At 44.3% G+C, this 21717-nt stretch overlaps 1 protein-coding gene across 2 annotated transcripts in view; it reads right to left on the reverse strand.

Annotated features, from left to right (window-relative positions):
* Window positions 1–21717, reverse strand: part of REV3L (REV3 like, DNA directed polymerase zeta catalytic subunit) — a 224886-nt gene that overhangs the window by 73077 nt on the left and 130092 nt on the right. The window contains exons 11-12 of one of the 2 annotated variants that reach the window (XM_056566337.1): window positions 5833–6070; window positions 180–316 (exon numbers count right to left, since the gene is read on the reverse strand). In XM_056566337.1, coding sequence (XP_056422312.1) covers window positions 180–316; window positions 5833–6070 — 375 coding nt within the window. Of the gene's footprint in view, window positions 1–179; window positions 317–5303; window positions 5458–5832; window positions 6071–21717 lie in introns of those variants that run through there. The other variant, XM_056566338.1, reaches the window with a different exon arrangement.

The raw sequence follows: 21717 nt of genomic DNA on the forward strand, positions 1-21717 counted from the left end.
AAGTTACAATACAACCTAACTAAATAGGGACATGTTGCAACTTCTGACCACAGCGCTTGACAGATTAAGGCCCTATTATGGGTTTTACAGGAGTCCCAGTATCAACAGCATTATTATCATAAAGTAAATCTTTGTTTAGGAAATTCATGTATTAAGAATGAGAATATTCATAATTTTACCACTGTTTTCATCAGCTGTGCCATCTAACTGAGGTATAGAAAGATCTGCTAGAAACATCTTATTACTACTCCACTCCATTTCATTGTCTGTGGAGTCATCCTCTTCTGATGAGCTTTCATTACTGTTCTTTCCAAGGCTAAAACAAAAGAAAAAAAAAAGTTTGATTCAGAAACATAGCTATATTCAATAGTTTTAAATCATTTCAGAAATATATGATTCCTCTCTGCAGCTCACTATAGTCTTCCCCCACAAAGGGAAGTGCAGCTTGTCTCATATCAGTGCAGCTGCAATGAAGTCCCCTGCACAGCTGGGTGGCCATGGTGCCGCCGTGCATGCACAGAGCGTAAATCGCTGCAGCCTCTTTATTCCAAGCGTTGTTGGGTTTTTTCAGAGGTTGGATCCCTATTGACCATTAAATGATGGCATATCCTAATGTTATGTTATTACTTCATGAGGTAAAGATACCCACTCCCTTAAAGGAAATCTGTCATCAGAATCACCCGCACTAAACCAGTTACAGGCTTGTAGTGCGGGTGATCCTCATTAAAACGCTTCTTACCTGGTTAAAAATGGTTCAGCGGTTCTTAAGATATCTATATTTTTAGTTTTCTGTTATTCCCTGGCTTGGGACTCAGTGGGAGGTCTTATCATCTGGGACTCGGCCACACGTCTTTCTAGCTGGGCGGAGCTGCCACCCGGCTCATGAATATTCATGAACTTATCCTCCTGGTCTAATTCTTCTTTCTCGGTCTGGTGGGGAGGACCGCGCATGAGGATAAGTTCATGAATATTCATGAGCCGGGCGGCAGCTCCGCCCAGCTAGAATGATGTATGGCCGAGTCCAAGATAATAACACCTCCCACTGAGTCCCAAGCCAGGGAATAACAGAAAACTAAAAATATAGATATCTGAAGAACCGCTGAACCATTTTTAACCAGGTAAGAAGCGTTTTAATCAGGATCACCCACACTACAAGCCTGTGTAACAGGTTTAGTGCAGGTTATTCTGATGACAGATTTCCTTTAATTGTATGTTACCTAACCTAAGGGTTAGTTCACACTGCATTTTTTTTCCTTTTTAACCTATCTTAACGGATGCTGCTGTATGCCATAGAGCAGATTCCATTTTCCATTGACTTACATTATTTATAAAAAATAAAAAAAAAACTAAGATGCAATGCATACACTTTTTTTTTTGCCCTACACAATAGCGTTTGTTGACTACATTTTTGTATCAAGCAAAATGAAACATACTGTAATGGATACAGCAAAAATGCAGTGTGAACCCACTGTAACATTTAGTTATAGGATTACCGTATATACTCGAGTATAAGCCGACCCGAGTATAAGCCGAGACCCCTAATTTCAACCCAAAATCCCAGGAAAAGTTATTGACTCGAGTATAAGCCTAGGGTGGGAAATACCTCATCCCCCCCTGTCATCATCCAGACCCGTCATTAACATCCTCATCATCCCCTTGTCATCATCCCACACATCCCCCCTTCATCATCCCCTTGTCATCATCCCACACATCCCCTTATCATCCCACACATCCCCCCTTCATCATCCCCTTGTCATCATCCCACACATCCCCTTATCCCACACATCCCCCCTTCATCATCCCCTTGTCATCATCCCACACATCCCCCCTTCATCATCCCCTTGTCATCATCCCACACATCCCCTTATCCCACACATCCCCCCTTCATCATCCCCTTGTCATCATCCCACACATCCCCTTATCCCACACATCCCCCCTTCATCATCCCCTTGTCATCATCCCACACATCCCCCCTTCATCATCCCCTTGTCATCATCCCACACATCCCCTTATCCCACACATCCCCCCTTCATCATCCCCTTGTCATCATCCCACACATCCCCTTATCCCACACATCCCCCCTTCATCATCCCCTTGTCATCATCCCACACATCCCCTTATCCCACAAATCCCCCCTTCATCATCCCCTTGTCATCATCCCACACATCCCCTTATCCCACACATCCCCCCTTCATCATCCCCTTGTCATCATCCCACACATCCCCCCTTCATCATCCCCTTGTCATCATCCCACACATCCCCTTATCATCCCACACATCCCCCCTTCATCATCCCCTTGTCATCATCCCACACATCCCCTTATCATCCCACACATCCCCCCTTCATCATCCCCTTGTAATCATCCCACACCCCCCCCCCTTAATCATCCCCACCCCCCTTCATCATCCCCACACCCCCCCCCCCCCTTCATCATCCTCTTCTCATCATTCGCCCTCAGTGGTCTTCAACCTGCGGACCTCCAGAGGTTTCAAAACTACAACTCCCAGCAAGCCCGGGCAGCCATCGGCTGTCCGGGCTTGCTGGGAGTTGTAGTTTTGAAACCTCCGGAGGTCCGCAGGTTGAAGACCACTGCGGCCTTCAACATGCGGACCTCCAGAGGTTTCAAAACTACAACTCCCAGCAAGCCCGGGCAGCCATCGGCTGTCCGGGCTTGCTGGGAGTTGTAGTTTTGAAACCTCCGGAGGTCCGCAGGTTGAAGACCACTGCGGCCTTCAACATCATCCAGCCCCCTCTCACCCCCTTTAGTTCTGAGTACTCACCTCCGCTCGGCGCTGGTCCGGTCCTGCAGGGCTGTCCGGTAAGGAGGTGGTCCGGTGAGGAGGTGGTCCGGGCTGCTATCTTCACCGGGGGCGCCTCTTCTCCGCGCTTCCGGCCCGGAATAGAGCCGTTGCCTTGACAACGACGCTGCGTCGTTGTCAAGGCAACGTGACTATTCTGAGGCCGGGCCCGAAGCGCTTAGAAGAGGCCTCCCCGGTGAAGATAGCAGCCCGGACCACCTCCTCACCGGACCACCTCCTTACCGGACAGCCCTGCAGGACCGGACCAGCGCCGAGCGGAGGTGAGTACTCAGAACTAAAGGGGGTGAGAGGGGGCTGGATGATGTTGAAGGCCGCAGTGGTCTTCAACCTGCGGACCTCCGGAGGTTTCAAAACTACAACTCCCAGCAAGCCCGGACAGCCGATGGCTGCCCTGGCTTGCTGGGAGTTGTAGTTTTGAAACCTCTGGAAGTCCGCAGGTTGAAGACCACTGCGGGTGGGGGAGTTCACTCGAGTATAAGCCGAGGGGGGTGTTTTCAGCACGAAAAATCGTGCTGAAAAACTCGGCTTATACTCGAGTATATACGGTAATAGATTGCACAGGTCAAGGCTGCTATATGGCCATTGTATGTGAGTATTTCATAATCATTGAAAGGTAAGTTGTTCAACACTTTTTATAGTATATGCCAAATATTGGTATACCCATTTTCAACTGTACTGAAAGCATAGTTATCTAAACTTTTTAAAAACAAATTTATTGAAAAAGACTATCGTTTGTTACTTTTAAATTTTTTTTTATTAATTAGGATTAAATACCATATATGCCGGCGTATAAGACGACCCCCAACTTTTACAGTTAAAATATAGAGTTTGGGATATACTCGCCATATAAGACTACCCCTCCTACCGCGATGTACGGTACCTTGTAGTTCCCCCCACATTAGGTAGGCATCATGTTCCCCCACAATAGTAGGCAGCTCCCCCACAATAGGTCGGGAGTTACCCCACATTAGTAGGCAGCTCCCCCACATTAGTAGCAGTTCCCCCACATTAGTAGGCAGCTCCCCCCACATTTGTAGGCAGCTCCCCCCACATTAGGTCAGCAGTTCCCCCACAATAGTAGGCAGTTCCCCCCACATTTGTAGGCAGTTCCCCCCACATTTGTAGGCAGTTCCCCCCACATTTGTAGGCAGCTCCCCCCACATTTGTAGGCAGCTCCCCCCACATTTGTAGGCAGCTCCCCCCACATTTGTAGGCAGCTCCCCCCACATTTGTAGGCAGCTCCCCCCACATTTGTAGGCAGCTCCCCCCACATTTGTAGGCAGCTCCCCCCACATTTGTAGGCAGCTCCCCCCACATTAAGTCAGCAGTTCCCCCACAATAGTAGGCAGCTCCCCCCACATTAGATTGGCAGCTCCCCCCAACAGACATACAGCTTCCAGCCATATACAGTGTATGGCTGTAGGCTGTATGTCTGTACTGGTCTGCCCCCACAGTGTTCCGATCACCGCTCCTCCGGCCCGGGTCACCATCTACTGCTATGGCCTATGGACCATAGCAGTAGGTGCCGGGACCGGGGAGCGGTGACCGGATCACTTAAGATAGCACGGCCGGTCACTCACCAGGCCCCGGTCGGCGCGCATCCTGTCCTCCTGGTCCTGCGCTCCTCTGCCTCTATGGTTGTAGGCACGGGACGTCACTGACGTCCCGTGCGTACAACCATAGAGACAGAGGACCGGACCGCAGGAGGACCGAAGGAGGATCGCAGGAGGATGCCGGGGAATAATAAGTGACCGGCGGACATCCTTATGTCCCGAAAAGATTTTTCCGGCATAGGAATACCTATGATTATCTGCCCTGGCCGGCTCCCGTGTGTGGCTGCAGGCGGGGGCCGGCCAGAGCAAGTAAAAACTAATACTGTATACTAAAAACCAGGTGGCCTCCAGCTGTTGTAAAACTACAATTCCCAGCATGTCCGGACAGCCTTTGCCGTGCTGGGAGTTGTAGTTTCACAACAGCTGGAGGCACCCTGGTTTTTAGTATACAGTATTAGTTTTTACTTGCTCTGGCCGGCCCCCGCCTGCAGCCACACACGGGAGCCGGCCTGGGCAGTTAATCAGAAGTTTTCCTATCTCGGACCTCAATACCCGGCGTATAAGACGACCCCCAACTTTTCAGAAGAAAATTCAGGGTTAAAAAGTAGTCTTATACGCCGGGATATACGGTATCAAATGTATGCAGCTGTATAGACTTGCATGGTCGCACTCTCTATATTAGAACTCTGAATGTAGTGCTTAAACTTGAAGTGCACATGGCCTAGTTAATATATAAAAATCTATAAGTAAAACAAAAAACATCATATAATAATAATCTAATTGTTAGCTTAACAAGAAGCTTTCTATATTACATTACTGGCATGCTGTTGGTATATTTACCACCTAAAAGTCAGGTAAAGAAAAAGGGTTATTCATTTAATAAAGCTGATGTCCAAAAGCATCTGAAAAATGTTCTTAAGATAGTATTTACCTCTAACTAATCACAGGCATGCCCGTAGTGCCTTTATTGATACATGTCGCTGTCTCCTTCGCTCTATAGCAAGAATGACGTTGACACAGCAGAGTACTCTCTGCTATCCTGGAGCCCTTTCTCCATCCTACCTCTGTGGTTCCGTGCTTCTTACAGTACTTCAAGCAGAGCTCTGTATACTAATCTCCTCTGGACATGCTGTAATAGATAGTTTCTGTCATCGGTACAAAAAAATTCTACTTTTTTTTTTTTTCTCCACTATGCTTTACGTCTTTCAAGCAAAATTGGAAAATAGAAAACTTGCTGGTACTATGGAAATACCACAGAAGAAATGACCACTGAAGAAACCTGTTTCTCTAAGGGGTAACTGGAATGACTGAGAACTGTTGAAAAAAATTTAATACTTTTTACCGTATGTTAGCTTTCTGATCCAACAATAAACTACTGAAAAATACAGGCTGCAGTGTCATGTAAAGATACATTCAGGCAGAGGCCAATGAAGAATAATGCATTCTAGATGGATACATACTTTCTTTTACCATCACGTTCTTCCAGGTTGCTGTCCCATCTCTGGGACATTAATACGCTAAGCTCCATCTCCTCCTTCTCCACCTGTGGCTCATTCTCCTCATCATCACTATTCTGCACGGCATTGCACCTTGCAGACAAACTGTGCTGTGATAACCGCCTTGACACATCCACTTGATAGCCATCATCTTCTAGACCAGCTAGCAACTTTAACATGGCTTGATCTTGACTGTTGTCCACTGAGTCAATAAAAAAGGAAAAGCAAACATTTACTGATAGTTTCTCTTTAAAGTTGCATACACAGAGTTATATTATAGGGCTTATCTGGCAATAGAAAGACGGGGCTAGTTTCTTCCAAAAACAGCACCGCACCTGTTTGCAGGTTGTGTGTGGTTTTTGGAAAAAAAAAATTCTGATTATCTAAAGCTGGATAAGCCCTTAAACATGTAAAAGCATTTGACAAACAACATCCACAAAATGATAAATAATTGATCGTAGTAGATCACCTAGTTTTCCTGATTAGAGACAGACAGTGAAACATTCTCTATTTTTAATCTGTTTCTATTTTCTCACTGTATTTTTATCTTTTTGTACATTATTACTACCTTATGGACGCAGGCTGTCAATGTAAACTCTGCGCCCGCTCCCCTTCTATGACGTGTGCACCTCATAGCGAGATGGTTCTGGTGGCTATCAGCCGCCAGGACCCGTGACTAATGCTGGACATCACCGATCGGGGTGATGCCTGGCATTAACTCTTTAGAAGTTGCAATCAAAGTTGATTGTGGTGTCTAAAATGTATAATAAAATAATAATCCTGGCTGCTCAGTATCGGCACCACCATGGTAAAATCAGTATCTCGATCAGCTGAGAGGACCATGAGAAGGCCCTTACCTGCCTCCTCACCATCCAAATAGTGCTCCAATGCTCCAGTCAGCCATAGCAGGCTGGGGCAACAGAACGCCGATAACACTGATGAATGCTGTTCTATGGAGCAGCATTGAACACTATATGCAATCAGAAGATAGCACATAATAGTCCCCTGAGGACTAAAAAACTGTAAAGAAAAAAAAAAAAAAAAAAAAAGTTAATACATGTAAATTAACCCCTTCCCTAATAAAAGAATCACCTCCTTTTCCCATAAAAAATAAATAAATCATGTTAACAAAAATAAAACATATGTGGTATCCCTGCGTGGGTAAATGTCCAAACTATAAAAATAAAACCTTAATTAAACTGTATGGTCAATGGCGTAGACATATAAAAAAAAAAATAATAAAGTCCAGACTAACATACTTTTGGACACTTCATATACCATAAAGAAATGTACAAAAAGCGATCATAAAGTCCCCTCAGAACAAAATTGATACCAATAAAAACTACAGATCACGGCGCAAAAAATGAGCCCTTACACATCCTCGTATACTGAACAAAAAAAGGATTAGGTTCCGTACAAAAAGTTATTTTTTACAAGAAGTAAAGCAAGTAAAAAATAATACCTATATTATTTGGATATTGCTGTAATTGTATGGACCTACAGAATAAAGATAATGTGTTATTTATACTGAAAAGTGAACTGGGTAGAAAAAGAAGCCCCCAAAAGTTACAAAAAATGTAAGTTTTAGTTTTTTTTCTCAATTTTGCAGCACAAACACTTTGTTTGATTTCGCCATAGATTTTGTGGTGAAACGATTGATGTCATTACAAAATACAATTGGTGGGGCAAAAAACAAGCCCTCATATGGGTCTGAAAAGGTAGAAAATTTAAAGCGTCCTTAAAAGGAAATCTGTCACTACATTCACCCGCACTAATCAGCAGTACTGGCCAGTAGTGCGGGTGACACAGATTAAAACAATACCTTATGTGTCCGGATCCATCGCTACCTTACGGAGATATCTTTATTTTTGTGAATATGCAAATTAGCAGTCTTGGGCATGGGTGGAGCTACAATCCAGACCTCGGGCACAGTGAAGTCAGTGCTCGGCCGGCTTATTAATATTCACTTCATTCACTGCTCTGTCTTAGTGCCTACTGCACAATGCAAAAGCACAACTCCCAGCATGCCAGGGAGTTGTGGTTCTGCATTGCGCAGTAGGAACCGGTCTCCCTACGGAACCCACAACCGTGGAAAAGGGAGATTGAACTCTCAAAGAGGAAGGAAGGAAGGGGGTCCAGGGGACAAAAATTTGGCATGCAGGAATCCACTATCTCATCTTACTCCTCCCAGTCTTCTATGGCATCCTACTCGGCATCTACCGATAGGGGTATCGTTTGTACCGACTAACAGACCACAAATTTTTGAATGGGTGAAGGACCTCCACCTGTTTGCCCGCTATCTGAAATGGAAAAAATAATTCCACTTCCACGATCTAAGGACTGAACAAGAACTGGGGATTGGACTATGTACATTTACTCACTTCTCTTCTTACAGAAAATGAACGTGAACCAGGATCTGGCCCTTTCACCGATTGTCATCTTAAAGGGTTAGTCCAATGGTGAAAATCTCCTGTACGGGGCCCCAGCTTGCTGGCCTAATAGCGTGTGTTGACCACCACACGAAGCGGCGGCCGACACGCCCCTCAACACAACTCTATGGCAGAGCCTGAGATTGCGGAAGGCAGCGCTCCGGCTCTGCCATAGAGTTGTATTGAGGGGGGAGTGTCAGCCGCTGCTTCGTGCAGTGGTCAACACGCCCCCTACCTGTGGGCTGTCAGGGCCCCATACAGGAGATCGCAGGGGGCCCCAGCAGTCGGACCCCTCGCGATCTGAAACTTATCCCCTATCCTTAGGATAGGGGATAAGTTTTTCACCACTGGACTACCCATTTAAAAGTACAAAGTCACCTCCAACAAACGAAAGGTATTGTATTCATTGTTCGTGGAAGTGGTCTCTAGAGAGATTGAGACTAAAATCTAAAATTTTATTCCCAACACTAAGAATTTGTCTCATGCAGAGTTGAAGTCCCTGAAGTCCTTGCAAACCTAATAATCCTGAAACCCTCAGACAAGGGGGGAAATTTGGTCCTACTAGACCATCAAGACTATGTCCATTAGTACCTTAAGACACATCTTGACAAAGATACTTTCTGCATTCTGTCAAATGTAAAACAGTAAATCAAAGCAGGCTTTGAACAATAGGTAAAAGCATTTGATTCTTTCAAACAAGGTTATACTTCTGTCCTGGCTCAGTTTACATGTCTAGTATTGGTACCTTCAAGCCCATAAATGTGATAATAGATTATATATTGTCATCTGGGGGTCCTTTCTAGCCTCCAAAGCGGCTTTGAGAATTTGCTTTCGCAACACCATGGACCTCTTAATGAAACTACAGGATGTCACCCTTGAGACCAATCACTGGCTTTGCGCTATAGACGTGAAGGCCCTATTCAGTTCGATACCTCATCATGTAGGCCTTCATGCCATAAAACATTTCCTCAAAGGCCGCAGTATACACCATGCAGCTCACAATGAACTGGTACTCCACTTGATTGAGTTTGTGTTAACACACAACTTCTTTCTTTTCAACTCACGAATATACCATCGAGTAAACAGGACTGCCATGGGCAGTCCTGTGGCACCTACATATGCCAATCTTGTGTTAGGTTGGTGGGAAGAAGTTATAGTGTTTGGAACCCCAAGGGAGTTTTTGCAACCCCAAGAGCAGCCTTGACACGCAGGTATATCGTAAGCCCACAGCAGGCAACAACCTTCTTAAATGGGATAGTGATCATCCTAAACCTTTAAGGACCGGTATACCCAAAGGGCAGTACTTCAGGATTAGAAGAAACTGCTCCTCTGAAACATCTTTTAAAGTGGAAGCTGAATCTTTGAGGAAAAGATATCTATCTAGAGGTTATCCGGACTACATTCTTAAAGGAGTAGTCCAGTGGTGATTCAGTGGTGAGCAACTTATCCCCTATCCTAAGGATAGGGGATAAGTTGCAGATCGCGGGGGGTCCGACCCCTGGGGCCCCCCGCGATCTCCTGTACGGAGCCCCGACAGCCCGCTGGAAGGGGGCGTGTCGACCTCCGCACGAGGCGGCGGCCGACACGCCCCCTCAATACAACTCTATGGCAGAGCCGAAGCGCTGCCTTCGGCAATCTCCGGCTCTGCCATTGAGATGTATTGAGGGGGCGTGTCGGCCGCCGCCTCGTGCGGGGGTCGACACCCGCTATCTCGGCGGAGAGCCGGGGCCCCGTACAGAGAGATCGCAGGGGGCCCCAGCGGTCGGACCCCCCGCGATCTCAAACTTATCCCCTATCCTTAGGATAGGGGATAAGTTTTTCACCACTGGACTACCCCTTTAACCTCTTCAGGACGCAGGGCGTATGCATATGCCCTGCATCCTGAGTCCTTAGGGATGCAGGGCGTACAGGTACGCCCTTGGGAATTTCGGTCCCCGCCACTAGCCGGTCGGGGACCGGACCGGGATGCCTGCTGAAAGGCACCTCGACACATCGCCCCTATCAGCAATCGCCGCCAATCACCGGTAAATTCAGACCAGCAATCTGCGGCGATTCTGGGTCATAAAGGTCTCCGGTCCAAGACCCCCCCCCCCCCGATACCCGAGAGGGATAGGAGTGAGGTGGCAGGGGTAGCCCTCCAGATGTTGCAAAACTACAACTCCCAGCATGCCCAGACAGCACCTTCTCTTCTGAGCATTGTAGTCCGCCCGCAGAGCACTTTACATCCACATATTGAGTATTTCCATACTCAGAAGAAATGGGGTTACAGATTTTGGGGGGCATTTTCTCCTATTACCGCTTGTAAAAATGTAAAATTTGGGGAAAATACTGCATTTTTGTGAAAAAAAATGTTTTCTTCATTTACACATCCGACTTTAACGAAAAGTCAGCAAACACCTGTACCCCTTGTTAAGTTCCTTGAGGGGTGTAGGTTCTAAAATTGTATGGCATGTGTTTTTTTTTCTTTTTTGCTGTTCTGGCACCATAGGGCAGGGGTCCTCAAACTTTTTAAACAGGGGGCCCACATTAGGTTGGCAGTATAGCTCTCCCCCCCCCCCCCCCACATTAGGTTGTAGTTCCCCCACATTAGGCTGGCAGTATAGTTCCCCCCACATTAGGCTGGCAGTATAGTTCCCCCCACATTAGGCTGGCAGTATAGTTCTCTCCTTTTACCCCTTGTAAAAAATAAAAAAACATGCGAGTGTAAAAAATGAAGATTTTCAATTTTCTCCTTCACTTTGCTGCTATTCCTGTTAAATACCTAAAGGGTTAACAAACTTTCTGAATGTCATTTTGAATACTTTGAGGGGTGCAGTTTTTATAATGGGGTAATTTATTGGGTATTTCTAACATCAAAGCCCCTCAAATCCACTTCAATTTTGAAAATTCCAATTTTGAAATTTTCGTGAAAAATTGGAAAATTGATGCTGAACTTTGAAGCCCTCTAATGTCTTCAAAAAGTAAAAACATCTCAACTTTATGATGCCAACATAAAGTAGACATATTGCATATGTGAATCAATATATAATTTATTTGGAATATCCATTTTCCTTACAAGCAGAGAGCATCAAAGTAAGGCTTGTTTCACACTAGCAAATTACTCAGTTTAGCAAGTTCCGTCACGAGTTCTGTCCTAAAATCACCGGCAGTAACCAAATCCTATGCGTCCGTTAGATTTTTCGAATATCCGTTTTAACCCATTATAGTCAGTTATTGATAACAGATATTATTTTGTGACGGAAGATAGTACGGAAGAAAATAGTTCATGAACTATTTTCTTCCGTACTATCTTCCGTCACAAAATAACGTCTGTTCTCAATAACGGACTAAAATAACGTCGTCGTCCCCCTATTAAGGAGATGGGTCCCTCAAAAGGCAGGGACAGTACTAAGCCTTTAGTGTTTAGAGTGGGCACTTCCCTTTAAAATTCATCAGTCCATCTGTGAACCCTAACATATCTTGACCAAACTCCTTTAATATCCATCAGCTTACCTGAGTACCTGAACCTATACCTTGACCCAACCCTACTGCTACACGTGTGAAATCTTTATTATTTTTGTGTAGTTTGGTTATCCTTGCATATTTTTTAATATTGGTTATTAATAAAGTATTGCATTTTATCTTCCTTAAGGGCAGCGATTGTCTATTTCTGTGAATTATGCAGTAGGCACTAAGAAAGAGCAGTGAATGAAGTGAATATTAATAAGCTGGGACGAGCACTGAACAGCGCTGACGTCCCTGTGCCTGAGGCCGGGATTGTAGCTATGCCCATGCCCCAGACTGCTCATTTGCATGTTCACTAAAATAAAAGGTATATAGGAAACAGACTGGAGCTGACCCATTGTTTTCTTTGGGAGAGGATTGAAGGCATACTATTTGACCCATGCAGAGGTACACGGAGGGGGAGCTTTAACTATCACCTATTATATATAGCCTGACACAGTCTTATCTATGTATACATGTCCCTGTTCCCTGTAATCCGGTCAGTGATTATAATCAGGAGACTGCAGAAAAGCTTTCTCAACAGAAAAGGAATTTTCAGCTGGTTATTGTGCTTTGTGGCCAGACTGAAAAGTGCAAGATTTTAGGATTATTTTAAAACAATGATAGGAAAATTCAAGCCCCCTTCTAAGTCAGGGTTAATTCAGAGACAGATATGGAGACTGGCTTTGCTAATGAACTAAGCCACACAGTCAGCGCTATTCGTGTAGATCACTGATAAAGGCTATGTTCACATGGCAGAATTTTCAAGTGGAAATATTCTGCTTGGAAATTCTGCTGCAGCAGAGTACGATTGATTTCAATAGGATTCTCCTGCAACGTGCATAGTGGAATTTCCTGGGAAATCCTGATTTTACTGTCCACAGAACGAATGAACCTGTTCAATGTTTCATCAGTTTCTACTCTGAATTTCCGAGTGGTTCTAGTGCCAAGGAAAGATGCAAGTGTGCGGAATGTTTGCCCGTGCTTTCTGGGCAGACATTCCACACATTTACATCACATGAACATAGCCAGAGAGAGCAGAGATAAAGTACTCTGTAGTAACAGCAGAGTGACAGGACTTCAGGGGATTGCATTGAAATAAGAGGACCTGGGAAGCTTTAAAAACTAAATTGCGCAACTACGTTTATTTATTTCTCCTAAAAAAAACTGAATCAATTCCTTAAAGGGGTACTCCACTGGAAAACATTTATTTATTTATTTTAAATCGACTGGTACCAGAAAGATTTGTAAATTCCTTCTATTTAAAAATCTTAATCCTTATAAGTACTTATCAGCTGCTGTATACTACAAATGAAGTTATTTTCTTTTTGAATTTCCTTTTTGTCTGTCCACAGTGCTCTCTGCTGACACTTCTGTGCATTTTAGGAACTGTCCAGAGTAGGAGCAATTCCCATAGCAAATCTATCCTGCTCTGGACAGTTCCTACAATGGAGAGGTGTCAGCAGAGAGCACCGTGGTCAGGCAGAATGGAAATTCAAAAAGAAAAGAACTTCCTGTGGATCATCCGTCCTTTGATAGCAGGAGCGCTCTACAAATTCCCCACTTTTATCTACCTATCCTTCATTATTCCGTCCCCTAAGGGATACGGATAGGGGAGATAGAGCTGCACACTGCATCCACTGGTCTCCACCCACACCTCCCAACATTGTTGGGCTTGCACTATTGCATCCTCTCAGCAGGTCGTACAGCACAATCGACGACAGCATGCGAGAGAGCGCTGCTTTTTTAGTTTTTTTTTCTGTTTTCTATGTGGATCATAATAGCAGTTGATAAGTACTGGAAGGATTACGATTTTTTAATAGAAGTAATTTACAAATCTGTAATAGGAAAAGCACGTACGTGCACTCACCGCTCAGCGGAGACAGCTCGGTGTGGAAGTCCGGTTGACGGGACGCTGGATCACAGCATCGGCGCAGGCATGTGGGCGCTTGGAGGCTACGCCGGCTGTTTCACATGTGAATGCGTGCTTCTTCTGGCCAGAAGAAGCACGCATTCACGTGTGAAACAGCCGGCGTAGCCTCCGAGCGCCCACATACCTGTGCCGATGCTTTGACCCAGCGTCCCGTCAACCGGACTTCCACACCGAGCTGTCTCCGCTGAGCGGTGTGTGCACGTACGTGCTTTTCCTATTACAGATTTGTAAATCACTTCTATAAAAAAATGTATTGATACTTCACACGTTTCGTATGTGCACCCCACAGGAGACGCTATTCTAGGCCACCGATGCTATGCAGTGTTGCAGTTCCAGGTGAACTAAGTGTGTTAACCCTTTAGTGTGCTCTCTCCTTTCCTGTTTCTTCACATTTATGGTCTAATTTACAAATCTGTTTAACTTTCTGGCACCAGTTGATTTACAAAAATAAAATAATGTTTTCCAGTGGGAGTACCCCTTAAAGGGGTTTTCCCACAAGGAAATGTAAGGTGCATGTGAAGTATGTGTTCTTTTAGAAGCCTTCAAACTGTACCTCAGGTTTCAATAATTTAAAATCATACAGAGGTAACTTTATTTTATTAACCTTTAAAAACCTCATCTTGAGCTTCAATTTCTGTGGCCATTCCTGCTAGTGCCCCTGCTGCCCCCTGTGAAGACCCTCTCAACAGGGCCCAATCTGGCTCTATGGAATAAATATTCAGAACAGAGAGCCATATAAGAGGCACAATGTTGATGCATGTACACTGCATACTAATATCTAGGCACTGCAGGAAAATATTACACAGCATGATACAAGAGAACAGTCAGGAGCAGCAGAAGCATCAGCTAAAGGGGAACAGGATATTAAAAAATATTTGGTACAGGGGCGCATGCGCGCAGCTCACGCGGGAGGATGCCTTTGATGTGAGCTCTCTGCTGGCCGAGGGCTTTTAGCCACTCTCAGTGCCAATTATTGGCTCCTTAGTGGCAGAAAACTCACTTATCCCTGGGGGAATATGTCCTGCTCACAACAAAAGAGAAAGAAGAAGCTATCCCAGCGATTATCCCAGTCAAAACCTGATTTGTTTCGGACTGGGTCACGCTCCTAGATGGCGGCGTCTCGCTCAAGCTCTCCTGCTGATCGCTCTGAGGAGCTCCCAGACCATACTGACCTCACTCCTGCCTCCATGTTTCCTTGAGTCCCCCCTCAGTGCATATCTACACTGATCTAGCCCCTCCCCCCTGGCTAGACGTCGGGACTTTCGCCCAGTCACGTTGGCGCTACTGCGGGAAGGTGTACGGTATTGATGGGGCTTCCCCTTCTCCCTCTCCTTTCAATGAATGGCCATTCCCACACTGTCTGCTCTCTGATTGAAGCCAAGTATATTCTCTCCCAGGAACGCATTAAAATGGTAGATCAGCCACCTCTGCCTCAGCGTACTGGCCGTTTGATTCACACCTGCATACCTGTTACTAAGGACCGGCGTTCATCTCGCCCTCCTTAAAAGCTGAACACTGGCTGCATTGTCACCCTTTCGTGATCTTGTTGGGACGCTGCCCTGTTTTCTTCAACATTGGTTGAACATTACCACAGTTACCCGGTGACCTGGAGCACTTTCTTACCTGGACATGTTGCTAGACTACCCCTCTTTTTCCCTCTACCCTTCCTAGGTGGGTGGATGTGGTCATCCGCCCCCCTTCTCCATGAGGCTTGCCAGCGGTCCAGAATACTACACTCCACCATCCCTTCTTGGAGACAAGGAAGAATGTCGGATTGCTCTCCCCGGCTGCCCACCTTTCTAATGCTATGGTCTTGTTTGTGTTTTGTTTTCTTTTGTGTTTTTGTTTGTTTTTTTGCAGGTATAATACTATATTGCATGAATGCAGAAATGCAGATTCGGAATATCCGAAGGTCAGTCTCATTTTTAGGTTCTGGGTGCATACCACTATTATTTCTGTAGTAGTCTATTGCACGTTTAGACTAGCATACAATGGCTAAAATATTATCTCATAATGTTCAGGGATTTAATTCCCACTACTAAGCGAAGTAAGGCTTTTAAGGATTACACTAGAATGCATCCAGAGTTGCTGTGCCAACAAGAGAGACATTTTACGTTGACGTCTAAACCTTCCTTTTTCCATAGGTCGTATAATAGGTTTTACTGCTCTTCGTTCACATCTAAATGTAGAGGTGTGATTACTCTTTTACATAACTCGTTCCCATTCTCTGTACAACATCAATATATGGATCCTGAGTGGGGTTTTTTGATTCTACTCGGTACCCTATAGGATAAGGTTTTATGTTTAGTCAATACATATGCTCCTACTGACTCCCCCTTGACATTTTTTTGGGAAGATATGTGCTAAGCTTGAGCCCCTGACTTGCGATAATTTGATTTGGGTGGGCGATTTTAATATGATCTACAATGGCAAACTAGATCACTCTAACTTGGCCCCATTTCACAAGTCAGGGGCTCAACAATGTCTACTACAGCAATTGTTTGTAGATCATGGTCTGACAGAAGTTTGGCGTGAGCACAATGGAAGAGCAAGGGGTTTTTCTTATTATTCCCCAGCTCCGCGCCATTACACCAGGATTGACTGGGTGTTGACTACCACCAGGACTTTACCTTCTCTCCTCTATGCCCGTCATATTCCGTCGGCGTGGTCAGACCATGATATGGTGTGTGCAGTGTTCAATTTTATGACCCCTTTTACATACCCTTTTAGGTGGCGTTTAAATGAGTCCCTATTGACAATGCCCAGGGTCAAACTGCAGTTAGATTCCGATTTGTCCTCTTACTTTACCTTCAATGCTGACTCTGCTACTGCTCCTGAGTGGGTATGGTTGTCCCACAAATCATACATTCGTGGACGAATCATATGTTTAGCCACGGGCATCAAGTGCGACGATGCACAAATGCAAACAGCCTTAGAAGCTAAATTGCAGAGGCTTACCTACGCCCATCAGCAAGACCCATCCCTTCATCTTCAGAGAGTCCTCAGGGAGACCCAGACGCAATTGTCCACTGCAGTGGAAAGGGCAGTGAGATGGACGAAAGAAACCTATTACAAATACGCTAATAAGCCTGATCGTCTATTAGCGGCCATGCTCAAAAAAACAACATAATTTAATAGGGTACATAACCTGCAGTTGCGTCCCGGTCTCAGTTATTCTCACCTCTATAGTATATATTCCGCCTTGCACTCTTACTACTCCCAACATCTCCTGACACCAGGGTGTCCTTAAATGCCCCAATCACCCTTGAAGAAGTGTTGATGGCGATTTCCCGCCTAAAATCGGGCAAGTCCCATGTGCCGGATGGTCTGACGGCAGCTTACTATAAGAAATTTGGCCCCCTACTAGCCCCACATCTTGTAACCTTTTTTAATAGGCTCCGTTCTAATGTTAGTCTACCATCAGAGTTTCTTGATGCACTGGTGACAGTTCTCCCTAAGCTCAAGACTTGTTACATAGTGCCAATTATAGCCCGATCTCACTCCTCAATGTGGATCCAAACTTTTGGCATCCATTATGGTTACCCGCCTCAACCCATGTCTCCCAGGTCTGGTGCATTTACATAGCTTCGCAATGGATTGATAGACTTAACCATAATCTTGCTTAACGAAAAGTTGTCTGCTATCAGGGAAGACACTGTTGAGCTGTTTGAGGCAGTGTGGGATTCGTGGATCTCCTCTTCGCATTGTCAGTGATTCACCACTGTCTCATATTGTATTGAAGTGGGGGAGGGATCATGACCATTTTCTGTGATGCTTTATTCTTAGTACATGGGACTAGATTTGCCTCACTGTTATATGTAGCGATTTTCTCAACTTGACCATTATACCGAACTAGCTTTATGTTCCACATAAGTCTGTAATATGTACCTGCCTGTTATTCATGTTTTGGCCTTCTTAGCCGCTGTTTGATTAACTTTATATCACACTGTATTGTATGATTTCTTTTGTGATCCAATAAAAGTGTCAGTTTGATTTAAAAAAAATATTTGGTACAAGAATATAAGCAAAATCTTAAATAACTAAAAAAAAAAATATCTTGGAAAAATAAGAAAATCTGACAAAAAGAGAAAGGCTCATACTGAAGGCATTCATATTATTCATAAACTGACATAAAGGATGCTGTAAAATCAGCGATCATCAAACATGTAATTGTTGCTCCATGGTCTGGAGTCTGCTGTTTCTAAGGCTTTTACACAAGTTTATCAGTCTCTGGCTTTTTAGCACTCAGCAGGTAGAAAACTATAAAGCTCATAAATAAATTGTTCACTCCACCTTCCTACTGCAAAGAGTTAGATATAATATAGCTTTGATGAGCTCAAATATTTCAAGCACAAGGGTGGTCAGCATATCTGGCAAACCTCGGAGCCCACAGGAAATCAATAACAAGTGATTCCTTGGATTCAGGATATAGTACTCATATACTGATACAGCAAGATTAATGAGTGTCCTTAACACGTAATCCCACAACAACAATATATTCTAGCAATAAGTAATATCAGCACAAGCTGAGTCTGCTTACTACAGCTGACACTGTGACAGAGGGAGAGATTGTAGAGAGCTACCATTCCAGCCATTCAACCACTCAGATGCCAAAGTCACTAGCATTCGTGGCACCTAAGTGGTTAGACACAGGGAAAGAGGCCCCCTCTCATCACCACTGGGCCCTCATGGCAGCCAGAGGCCCACAGATCTGCCATTATACAGACTCAAGTAATTGAATTATCTATTTAAATTATATATATATATATATATATATATATATATATATATATATATATATATATATAGTGACCCAATTTTACCAATTTCTATAATAAAACATAACTTCTATTTTGTCCCAGTGATTGGTAAACATGGGGCTCTAACTGCCCTAACTGTAGATATTGAATATAGAAATTAGTAGGCAGGGCTTAATAGGAGAATGTTATTTGGCACAATACACTGGGCCATGTTATCCACCTGTATTGCGAATTGTAATCTTTCTTTTAAACAAAGATCAAACAATTGTATGTGCCCAGAATAGTGGGCTATGCAAAGTGAATAAAGTAAGATAATGGCCCTCATTTACTATTCTAAACCCGACTTGTTTTGTCTGGGTTTTTTGGCGCATCTTTGTCTGCGCCATGTCGCAGACATTGTGCGCCAGTCTGCGACACGATGCAACATTTTTTCCCGACGGACCCGATGTGGATTCTCCCAAACCCGAAAAAGGGGCGTAACCCGACATTTCTGAGCTTTCCCACGTATTTATAAAGGTTTCCAACCCGAATTTGTTGAATTGTTGTGGATTTTTTCCCGACAACTCAGAGGAGTTGGAAACCAAAACCTACAAAACCCAGTGCGACAAACAGGATGCGACATAATAATAAATACCAGGGGAAAAAAGCAGTCGGGTAAGAAAGCAACATAGACTTACATCCCGATTTTCTAAGTAAATGAGGGCCAATAAGTCTTAAGGATAAATGGAAAAAGAGAAAAACCAAATAAATGTAAAAAATGTTAGTGCAGGAAAGTGGCAGCTAGTTACTGCTGCCTCGCCACACGTTTCCTTCCAAATCCCAAACATATTGGCCTAGATTTATCAATCTTGCTGGTACAAATATGTGTCTGTTTTTTGTTTCAGACATATTTTTTCTCATACAGATTTAAAAAAATCTAGACTATTGAAGTTGGATTGTGAGCCCCACCAGGAATAGGGACTGATGTGATCATCCCTGTGTAGAATAGGTCAGCGCCATGAATAAATAAATAAAATTTAAAAACAGAACTAAAACTGAGCATTAACTCTTGATTGCCAGTACACGTTTATATCTCACAGTAATGGCATGTGCACACAGCAGACAATGAGGGTGAAAATTCTGCATTTTAAATCCATCAGGAAATCTGTATCAGAAATCTAAGGCTACAGACTATTAAGGGGGACTTTCATGTTACGGATTTCCTTCATATGTGCATGGAAACACGTCAATACGTGGTATGTTAGTACATACAATATTTTTTCTGCAAATGGACTTTAACCCCTTAAGGACCAAGCCCATTTTGGCCTTAAAGGGGTACTCCGCCCCTGGCATCTTATTCCCTATCCAAAGGATAGGGGATAAGATGTTAGATCGCCGCGGTCCCGCTGCTGGGGACCCCGGGGATCGCCGCTGCGGCACCCCGCCATCATTACTGCACAGAGCGAGTTCGCTCTGTGCGTAATGACGGGCGATACAGGGGCCGGAGCAGCGTGACGTCATGGCTCCGCCCCTCATGACATCACGGCCCGTCTCCTTAATGCAAGTCTATGGCAGGGGGCGTGATGACCGCCACGCCCCCTTCCCATAGACTTGTATTGACGGGGGCTGGCCGTGACGTCACGAGGGGCGGAGCCGTGACATAACGATGCTCCGGCCCCTGTGTTGCCCGTCATTACGTGCAGAGCGATCTCGCTCTGCGCAGTAATGATAGCGGGATGCTGCAGGAGCGATCCCCGGGGTCCCCAGCAGCGGGACCCCGGTACTCTGACATCTTATGCCCTATTCTTTGGATAGGGGATAAGATGTCTAGTGGCGGAATACCCCTTTAAGGACCAGACAAATTTAATTTTTGCATTTTCATTTTTTCCTGCTCGCCTTCTAAAAATCATAACTCTCTTATATTTCCCTCCACAGACCCATATGAGGGCTTGTTTTTTGCGTCACCAATTGTACTTTGTAATGACATCACTTATTTTACCATAAAATGTATGGCGAAAATTGTGGGAAAATTGAAAAGAAAACCGCAATTTAGCACATTTTGGAAGGTTTTGTTTTTACGCTGTACACTTTCCGGTAAAAATGACATGTTTTCTTTATTATGTGGATCAATACGATTAAAATGATACCCATGTTATATGCTTTTCTATAATTGTACCGCTTAAAAAAATCTCAAACCATTTTACCAAATTAGTATGTTTGAAATTGCCCTATTTTCACCACCTATAACTTTCTCATTTTTCCGTATATGAGGCGATATGAGGGCTCACTTTTTGCGCCATGATCTGTAGTTTTTATCAGTACCACTTTTGCTTAGGTTTTACTTTTTATTCATTTTTGATAAAAAATTTTTTAATATAAAATGTGACAAAAAAAAAGCAATTTTTGACTTTTTAAATTTTTTTACATTTACGCCGTTCACCGTACGGGATAATTAACAATATATTTTAATAGTTCATACTTTTACGCACGCGGCGATACCAAATGTGTATATTCATTTTTTTAACGCTTTTTTGGGGGGAAAATGGGGAAAACGGACGTTTTACTTTTTATTGGGGGAGGGGATTTTTCAAATTTTTTTACTTTTTTATTTAAAATTATTTTTTTATTTTTTTTTTTACACTTTTTATGTCCCCATAGGGGACTATTCATTGCAATCAGTTGATTGCTAATACTGTGCAGTGCTATGTATAGGACATAGCACTGCTCAGTATTATTGGTGATCTTCTGCTCTGGTCTGCTCGATCTCAGACCAGAGCAGAAGACCCCGGGAGACGGCCGGAGCAAGGTGAGGGGACCTCCGGCCGCCATGCTGGATGATCGGATCCCTGCGGCAGCGCTGCGGGCGATCCGTTCGTCCATTCAAACTACCGCAGATGCCGTGATCTGTATTGATCACGGCATCGGATGGGTTAATGGCGGATGTCCACCATTACCGGTGGGTCCCTGGCTGCTGATATCGGCGCGTAAATGTACGTCATGGTGCGCTAAGTACCACGTCACCATGATTTACATTTACATCCATTGTCGTTAAGGGGTTAAAGTCTGTGTTGATCTGCAGCTTCAAATATTGTGCATCAAATATGCACATGATATGGTATGCGTAAATAGACCCTAAGGGTAGGGTCACACGTGCAGCAGAAAATATGAAGCAAAATACAGCCCATGTGACCCCCGAAGCAGTATTCTGAGATCTCAATGATAAACTGAGCAGACGGGGCCTGCTCTGATGTGTCATCTCGGGCTT

Source organism: Hyla sarda, chromosome 3 (assembly GCF_029499605.1).
Source record: "Hyla sarda isolate aHylSar1 chromosome 3, aHylSar1.hap1, whole genome shotgun sequence".
In the NCBI taxonomy this organism is placed as follows: Eukaryota; Metazoa; Chordata; class Amphibia; order Anura; family Hylidae; genus Hyla; species Hyla sarda.